This window comes from Marmota marmota, unplaced genomic scaffold, assembly GCF_001458135.2.
Source record: "Marmota marmota marmota unplaced genomic scaffold, marMar, whole genome shotgun sequence".
Lineage (NCBI taxonomy): Eukaryota > Metazoa > Chordata > Mammalia > Rodentia > Sciuridae > Marmota > Marmota marmota.
Genome location: NW_026000101.1, coordinates 8,194,873 through 8,204,624, shown reverse-complemented (window position 1 = coordinate 8,204,624; position 9,752 = coordinate 8,194,873). Strand labels below are relative to the sequence as shown.

General features: G+C 39.3%; 1 protein-coding gene and 1 long non-coding RNA gene across 4 annotated transcripts in view; one reads left to right on the top strand and one right to left on the bottom strand.

The window, feature by feature from the left end:
• The window catches only part of LOC125610677, a 39,829-nt gene extending 30,094 nt beyond the window's left edge, over positions 1–9,735 (bottom strand). For 2 of the 3 annotated variants that reach the window (XR_007340672.1, XR_007340673.1), the window contains exons 1-2: positions 9,594–9,735; positions 9,062–9,192 (exon numbers count right to left, since the gene is read on the bottom strand). This is a non-coding gene — a long non-coding RNA (uncharacterized LOC125610677). Of the gene's footprint in view, positions 1–1,005; positions 2,005–9,061; positions 9,193–9,593 lie in introns of those variants that run through there. The other variant, XR_007340674.1, reaches the window with a different exon arrangement.
• Positions 9,510–9,752, top strand: part of LOC107147731 (protein NipSnap homolog 3A) — a 10,660-nt gene continuing 10,417 nt past the window's right edge. The window contains exon 1 of the mRNA XM_015492236.2: positions 9,510–9,737. Coding sequence (XP_015347722.1) covers positions 9,639–9,737 — 99 coding nt within the window. The 5' untranslated portion in view covers positions 9,510–9,638. The remainder of the gene's footprint in view (positions 9,738–9,752) is intronic.

Here is a 9,752-nt window from a genome sequence, read left to right as displayed (position 1 = left end):
ACACTGTACAGAAATCAAGTTTGTGGAAATTTATGCAGTGTAGGAAAGCCCTGTGATGAACATGAAATTAAAGCACATTTCTAAAAATTTAATAATCATAGATTTTTATTGAGGGCAGATTACTTTACCTAAAGCACATATGGTTGTTCCCCACAACAGTATTAAACCACGACGGAAAGAAAAGACCACTGACTCCAACTTTCAATTTAAAGCAAGCTTATATTTGTGTACACAGTAGCTAGCCAGGAATGTCTCTCCCAAAACCCTGGACTAGAAATCAGTACCCCAGCTCTCTAGGAACATAGTTTTATAGCACAAAAAGTTGCAAAGAGGGGTTGTTAACTTACAGATAAAAGGATTTCGACAAGCATAATACAAAGGCATATAGTAGGTTAATGATCTACCTGGCTTAACATTTCAAGGTAGGGAAAAAATTTAGATCCCAACATCAAAATTTATAAGGCGCCACTGAGGTTTCAGAGAGGGTTGTTATCTGGTCATGGGGAGCCAGGATTTACGAGGTGCCACTAAGGTTTTAGAGAGGGTTGTTATCTGGTCAGGGAAAGCCAAGCATGAGTAAGTTCAAGGCATGGGCAGAAATTCCAAACAAGTTTAGAAATCGCAGTAATTTATAGTAAAACAGAAATTAACTTTCCATGACTTTGTGATGAGATGGCTCCTAATCTTAAAATGGAATTAGGCTGGGTTCATCAAACAGCAGTTAGAGATATTGACTGAAGTACTCACCAGAAAACTAGACTGTTATTTCAGTAGTTCTCTATTCTTTGCATGCAGTAGTAGCTTGCATAGGGGCCTGAGCCACAGCTGGTAAAACCCCTTCCACTGTGCAATTCTTGACTCTATTCTTTTGACCCTCAGCACAGTGATCACCCTTGATCTACTTGAATCCTCCTCTCCCCTAGGCCCAGAAGAGAAACACGTACCTGACAAACGTACATTGCTCATTGTACATCCAGGGCTAAAGTTCCAGGCTAGGGTACTTACCAAAGGGTGGCACAATCAGGCTGAACACCAGGGCAATGCAGACAAACACAACTGGCAGGACAATCTGTAACCTAGCAGTGGAGGGGGGTAGGGGGATGGCAGGAAAAGATAAGGTTAGAAAGAAGTCCAAGGAGCAAATCCCTGCAAGTCCAGCCAGGTTCCCAGACCAGGCAGCACAGGAAGGAGGGTGACAGGGCCCATGGCTGGCCCAAGACCTTGTGGGCAGAGTGAAAGCAATGGATCCTGAACACTAAACCTCTTCCCTCCAGGACTTTCTAGAAGCTGGCAGTACAATGCCAGAGTCTCTAGTCACCTGGCAGAAGCACTAGGCTAGGAACTTCACAGAGTAAAGAGCAACCCCACGTTAGGGTGACTCAGAATGCTGGGTCCTGCATTTCTTCCCCTGAAGACTGAGAAAGACCACACTAGGCCATGAGCCCAGTTCAGCTCAGAAGAAAACTGAGTGAACAAGCCCTGGACTAGGAGCCACAAGTCCTGAATCCGGGGTCTAACTGTACTACAAGTGTACTCACATGAAATCACTTCTCCATAAGGCCTCACTGTTCTCACTTGTAATCTGAGGACTGAGAAGAAATTCTTATTCCACAGTCCTGAAACCAACTCTATAGCAGTGACTCCAATCACAGACAATAGCAGCCATTGCCTGCCATGATCACATCAAAAAGCATAAACATGTAACTCCTTGAAATTCCTCAAATTTTTTATACAAACCTTCTCTGAAAATAATACTTGCACATACTTTGCAAGTAAATTCAAAGGTTGTTCCATCTGTTGCTGAGAAATTTATTCTTTACAAACTTAAGATTCAAATGAAGTCCTTGGTTCTAGTGTTGTGAGGTTTCAATATAGGAAATTATCCTTTAATGAATACAGTCATATACTGCATGTCTTGCTAATTATGGACTGCATAAACATCAGTGATCCCATAAGATTGTATTGCCTAGTGACATCACAGCAGTCTTAGTTTTTGTAAGTACACTCTACTGTGGTATTCACACAAGAACAAAAAAATCACCTACTATGCATTTCTCAGAATGTAGTTTTGTTTTTAAATGACACATTACTGCAATGCTATGGGAAAATACTATATGAAAACATTTCATTGTCATTACTACCCTAAATAGTAGTATCATTTTCAGCAATCAATAAACAATGTAACTGGACTCAGAGATACTAAGTAACCTGCCCAAGGACACATAGCTAATAATTTACAGAACCAGTATTCAAAACTAAGACTGTGTGCTAGGTTTTTTGCATCTACTAGGGAAGATTCTCTGCAGACCATTATCTATATGTTTTAATTTTATAGAGTGAAATAACTTTTTCCCTCCTAATCAAGAAAGTTAGCATGCAAAATTGACTTGTGGGCAATGGTGTAATGAGTATTCTCTGTTGGCCAATTATTTTCTAATCTCCCTAACTTTTCTATCAGCTTGAGTTAAACATCAACTTTGGAAAGAAAATCAATGTTCCAATAGGTCATATGCTGAGTGCATCTAGCTAGCATAACATCTCTCATATTATGAAAGTTTAAAGAAAAAGTCCTCATTAGTATCAGTCCCCACTCTAAGAACTTACTCATTTTTCCCTCATAACAATGCTGTAACATAGGTAACACTGTTAGCCCCATTTTACAGATTAGGAGACTAAGGTGCAGAGAAGTAAATTACCAGCAGATACACAAATGGCAAGAAGTAGAACTGCAAATGAAATACAAAAAAAGAAAATCTGGTTCCAGAATTAAACTATGACCATATTCTGACTTCAGTGGTCCAACCTACAGCCGAATCATGAACCCAGATTGCTTAGCCTGGAACAACAGATCTTGTTTGAGCAAAAAGTCCTTTCCAACTCCATCTGGGAATCAGAAGCCTCTTCCATGAAAGGGCTATAACTTGTTGCTGTGTGAGTTTCTAGCTCTTCACTGGTAAGAGACTTTGCCATTCATCTACTGAGCAGGTATGTCTCTCAGGCTTCTGCAAGAAGCCAACACTAAAAGTCATTTTTGGTATTTCTAACAGTTGTTTGTTCCTCCCTCCAGTATCTTCAGTAAACCTTCAAGTCAATAAGAAAAAATATGAACTGAAAACTGAACAAATGCAATAAACTAGGACTTTAAAAAATAAAAATGCAAAAAGATGATTAATTTGCCAGAAATCAGAGAATTTATTAACAGTGAGTTACTGCAATTTAAATAGCAAATCAAGGCAAATAGTAGTCTCACATAGTAGGAAAAAAAATGGCAAAGATGAAAAGAAAGGAAATCCTATTCACTGCCTGTCAGAATATGAGTTGATACTTAAAATAAGCAGCATCTAGTGGAATTGAGTCAGTAATTCTATTTACAGGTATGCCCAGGGAGATAGAAACAAAGTTTTTAAGTGAAGCAGTATTTGTACAATAAATATATGGAAACGTGTAAATATAAGTAGAAAAGGAATAACAAAATTTTGGTATACTCATCCCCTGGAAGAGTAGAGAGTAATGAATGAACCAGCTCTAAACTGCTTATTACCTTTGGCAAGTACTTAACCTCTTTGAATGAATGTTTTCTATATGTTTAACTCCATAAAATAAAAATCTAGATTTCACAATGAAATGAGAGTAACCAAAAAAAAAAAAAGAATCTTGAAAGGATGTAATGAATATATCAAATGGATATATAAATGTGTTTTAGTGCTAAAGATACTTTGTTTTATTAATAGAAACAATAACAAATAAATGTATATATAGTTAAATATTAAGATGCTCATGACTCTTTCCTACCACTGATTCTAATAAGGATATCAGCAAATAGGCTGAGACAGAAATAAAAACAGGTATTGGCAAATTCAAGAGGAAAGATTTGGTCTTTATCCTTCTACACAGCATTTCATTCAATATTCAACACCCCAAAGACACTTAGAAAATATTTGGTAACAGGAGTAGGACAGTTATTGAGGAATCCTGAATGAAACTGAGTTTTATTATAAGTGCCTTTTAATAATAATAATAATAAAAAAGCAACCCATAAACATTGTGATAGTAACTCAACCTTTACTGAAATTTCTTCTCTGATACATGTGTAAGTATCATAAAACTATTAAATTATCTCCACTAAATTTAAATAAATATTGTTTAAATTACAGTAACTCAAAAATAGATGTGTGCAGTTTAACACCTAGTGGAAGGAACAGTGGTCTATGCCACCATTTGGTAGCTGCAGAATAGAGAAGTCGGGGAGAGGGGACAAATCCCCAGGAATGCAGCACCAGATGCAGCATCTATAATTGACCTGTAGCTTCTACCTTCCTACTCAGCTGGGCCAGCATTGGATCTACCTCTCCTGCTTTCTTCTGCACAGCTTCATGAGCCCAGTCTTTGGACAAAACCAAGCAGGAGCACTATCACCACCCTAAGCCACCTCAAAATTTCCGTCACCTTGCAAGTCATACCTATTTGTAATGAGACATAAAAATGTATCTTCACATTCATCAGCCCAGATGGGCAATAAAGTTTGTTCTTATTATAAAATAATAATAACTTCAGGGCTGGGGCTGGGGCTCAGTGATAGAGCGTTTGCCTAGTATGTGTGAAGCACTGGTTTCTATTCCCAGTACCACATAAAAAAAATAAATAAATGAACAAGATAAATGTGGAAAAAGACAACATTCTTTAAAAAAAAATAATAACTTCATCACTGCCAATAAGAGTATAAATTTACAAAACATATTGTCACTATTTGGTAAAGATGAATATGCACATAACTTATTGTCCAGGATTTCCACTGCTGCATATGTACTCTAGTGAAGAGATTTGTAATCTCCAGTACACAGAACTCAAGGGACAGTACTGACAAAACTCAAAGGGACTGTTAACCTCGACAGTTAAAAATTGCATCTTTATTGTCACCGACTTCTATCTGAAATTAAGCATTTCCTTTATATATGAAGAGAGGCAATGAGCTACAAGACCTGTGACATTTTAGCCAATAAAAATCATAGATACTGTCAAATTCTAACTTGTAGTTGTAACAAGTACACTTGAATTCCTTTTATGCTCATCATGACTTCATAATTGTATCTCTTACACCCACCGTTAGATTTGTCAGTTAGTACCTTAAGGAAAAAAATAAACCTCCTCCAAGGCACATCAACTCCCATTGAGAATAAGAAACAATTTCATTTAATGCTAAGTGAAGTCAAGCCCCCAAAAACAAATGCCAAATGTTTTCTCTGATATAAGGAGGCTGATTCATAGTGGGGTTGGGAGGGGGAGCATGGGAAGATTAGATGAACTCTAGATAGGGCAAAGGGGAGGGAGGGCAAGGGAAGGGACAAGGGGGTAAAAAACGATGGTGGAATGAGATGGATATCATTGCCCTAAGTACATGTATGAAGACATGAATGGTGTGACTCTACTTGGCATACAATCAGAAATATGAAAAACTATGCTCTATATGTGTAATATGAATTGTAATGCATTCTGCTATCATATATAACAATTAAAATTTAAAAATAAATTTAAAAAATTATTTTAAAAAAGAAACAATTTCATGAATTTCTCACTAGAATCTATCAATGAAGCATTGCCTTAAAAATATGAGGACAAAAGATTTCTAGTATAGAATTTCCAAACCATGAATAAATTTGGCAGAATAAAGATAATTTTAGAGATGCAAGTTTCAAAAGTTTAATTGCTATGTACCCTCCCCTAAAATTTGGACATAGGGAAATATAAGAGTCTGAAATTGCCGCAGTCTGGCTGGGCACAAAATAACCGAGCCACCACACAGCCTTGTAGATTCAAACAGCAACTCTTTATTCCTGAACTCTCACCGGCGCTGTACACACTAACTCTCACCGGCGCTGTACACACTACCTGGAAAATACACTGCCTCTCTCCGGCTCCGCACACCAATTCTCTCAGAACCCCTGGAGAACTCAATGGGAACTCCAAAAAGCGGGCGCCTGAGGCAGCAGGATACACCCTAATCCTGGAGCCGCCCTATTCCCAGCAGGATCCACCCTAAACCCAGGGCTACCCTAAGCATGGTCACCTTTCAACCCAAAAATGCCATGCGTCATTCCTACTTGGCTATGGCTCTTAGCATCTCCCCCCTTCTGTTTAAATAAACAACAAGCAATGTGGCTTAGGGACCGTGCCTGTTAGGTTGTCCAATTCAACATATGGTCCGTACCCATCATTGGATGAGCTGACCCAAATGCTGCAGTCTGGGTGGGCACAAAATAACTAAGCCACCACAAAGCCTTGTAGATTCAAACAGCAACTCTTTATTCCCGAACTCTCACCGGCACTCTACACGCACGTTCTGGGAAAAATATACTCCCTGCACCAGGCTCTGCGTACCAATTCTCTCAGAACCCTGCGAGAACTCAATGGGAACTCAAGGAGTGGGTGCCTGAGGCAGCAGGATATGCCCTATTCCAGCAGGATCCACCCTAAACCTGGAGCCACCCTATTCCAGCAGGATCCACCCTAAACCCGGAGCCACCCTAATCCCTGAGCAGGGTCACCTTTCAACCCAAAAATGCCATGCGTCATTCCTACTTGGCTATGGCTCTCAGCATGAAATGGTGGTACAACACAAGGAAAATTAAAATCCCTGGGACATCAGTAAAAGGAGATCCCTGAATCTCTGTTATACCATCTTAAATAACTAGTCCACCCTGAAGCAAGAGAAGTAGGAGTCCTGAGATGTTAATTCCAGAGTATCAAAATGATAAACTGATGAATGGGTTTAATCATGGTGAGAGAAAATTTATGACTTTAGCACAGAATTTAGTGATTAATAAATGATAGGTATAAAAAAAGAATATAAGCAAATAAGTAAAAGAGAGAAAGAAGAAACATTCACCCTCTCATTTAAAGTACATGGATGAACAAGGATGGTAGAATGTGATGGACATCATTATACAAAGTACACGTATGAATACTTAAATTGGATGTCAACATACTTTATATACAAACAGAAATACAAAAAGTGTAGTATTTATGTGTATTAAGAATTGTAATGCAAAAAATCAAATAATGTTACCTTAAATTAGGTAGAGGGAAGTGAAAGGAGGAGAAGGCAGGGGATGTGGGATAAGAAAAATAGTAGAATGAAACAGACATTATTACTGTATGTATGTATGTGACTGTATGACCAATATGATTCTACAATATGTATACTCAGAAAAATGAGAAATTATATCCCATCTATGTAATATACATCACAGTATATAAGTGCATTCTACTGTCATGTATAACTAATTAAAACAAATAATAAAAAATTTAAAAAAATAAAGTACATGTTTAAGACATACAACAGTGGCTTAAACTAGAAGGCGATTTTCTTGTAAAAGAAATCCAAAGGAGAGAAGTTCAGGATTCCTAATGCTTCATGGTATAAGAAACCTAAACTGCTCCTCTCTTATTCCATCATCAACAGCATGTGCCTTCTATCTTGTAGGCCAAGGACTCAAGCCATTATGCCTATATAGTAGCAAAAAAAAAAAAAAAAAAAGGAAGGAACAAAGACAGGAACAACTCTTCTCTCCTGCACCCCTTTAGATCACTTACAGGTCATTAATGCACTAACACTTCCCACTGATCAGGATTCTATCACACAGCCTCAGTAAGCTAAGTATTCTATTACTCATCTTTTTAAAAGATTGAGGGAAGAGTGGATATTGAGAAATAGTTGGCAGTCTCTGCTATCTTCCTCTGGTACTTTCTATTCTCCATATCCGACTGAATTAATTGCCCTATATCCTACTATATTGGATATTTATTAATCCCTGATATATTTTCTCTTCTCCTACCCTATATGCCCCCAAAGTACTAGAACTTTGACTTTTGTTTCCCTCAGTACCACAGTATCTGGAAAAAGGCCTGAAGCACAGAAGGAATTTATTAACTATTCATTGAATTAGTGAGTGATTAGTTAATCAAATTGCTAATTGGAAATAAATTTAATCATCTAGATCCAGTTCTGACAAACAATGCATTATTTAGTCTTGCTTGGTTAAAAATGGATCTTCTCTTCCGGGAAAACTGAGGCAACACATCCAGAATTAATAATTTTATAAAGGATCCTTTCCACTGAAGAGATGACTCAAAAGCCCTTCCCAAAAAACACAACTTATACAATGAGATCTCTGTAATTCTGTAGTCCTAATGACCTAAACAATATTATTAAACATGTGTACTATATAACTGTTAGAAAATATAAACATAGACTTAAGTACATTAATGTGACAATCAAAGAATTACTTTTAATGTAAACATTAGTAAACATGGGAAAAGAAGTGTATTTTGGGGGGTGGGATGAAGAAATCTAAATCTTTATCTTACAAATCAATAGATACTATAGATATGGAACAGACATATGTGAGTGGTGGGCCCACTATGCTGACCCCAACATGCTTCCCAAGAAAAAATTTACCTGCAACCCTGCCTGGTAAGGTAGAGGGGAAAGCTTTTGTGACTCTTAAACAAACCAGTCAGCATGAGCCAAAGTAATCTAGAGTTGTCATGTGCAATGGAGACTTGAAAGTCTGATGTCATCCTGCTGTCAGTCAAAAGTCAAGAGGTGAACCTAGGCCAGGCTTTCTGAAAACTTCCCTAGGACCCCCCAATAAAACCAGAAGGCTGGAAGAGCAAGCCATCCTTCTTCTCTCTGAGAGGACCCACTCTCTTCCTTGAGAGTATCCCCTTTTCCTAGCCCTTCTCATAAACTCATGCTGATCACTCAGAGTGACAGGTCTCTTTATGGCTTGAATGCAAGAATCCAGAGGTGTTCCCAGCTGACAGTCTCTCAGCAGGCAGGTGCCTTGTAACATTATTTACAACTGAAAAATTATGAAGCACTACAATATGCCTGTTTGATAAAGATAGAAACACGAATTAGAGGAAACAGCTTTAAAACATAAAATAGTTACTATAGGAACCAATAATTACATAGACAGGACCACATGAGAGATTGACTGTATTGAGTCTTACTGAATTATTTAATCTCAATCTATGTATGCTGAAATTTGAATTTTCATACCAGTTTCAGTGCCCCCATTCCTCTAAGTGCATAAAAAAACGAATCTGAATCTCTTCAAAGCCATGCTGGCCTGGCAAGTGGGATGGAGAATATCTGCAGTGAAGACAAGTGAAAGCTCCCAGCTCTGCTCTCTGTCAACAAAAGAAAAAAAAAAAAAACACATCATGATTTTAAATGCAAAGCCTGCACACGCAGGCATCCATACAGCACCTTCCTGCTCATAGACACACGCGCTCTACCCGGAACATTTGCACAACAGGGCTCTGAGGAGGCGACAGACCAGAAGGTGGAACAGTACGAACTCCGCTTTCAGCTACTGCAACATCAACTCTGACGTTTGGAGCAAGAACTGTCGTGGAAACAAAGGGGAAATACTGGGTCAGGGCTGGCACCACACTCCTGCACACTGGCCCCGGGGTGCACCTCCAGGGCGGGGGCGGAGCTGACGCGCCAGTCCCGCCCCAGCCCACGTCCTCTAACTGTCCCTTCGCTGCGCCTTTCCAGTCAGGAAGCCGTACGAGGAGAGTCTCACGTCGGACGCCAGCTGGCTGCCTTCCTGGGCGCCCCACGCTGCGCCATGCTGCTCCTCCGAAGTGTCCTGGCCCCACGCTGCGCCATGCTGCCCCTCCGAAGCGTCCTGGCCCGGGCTCTGACCGCACGCACGCTCGCGCCCCAGGTACCGGCCGCCGGG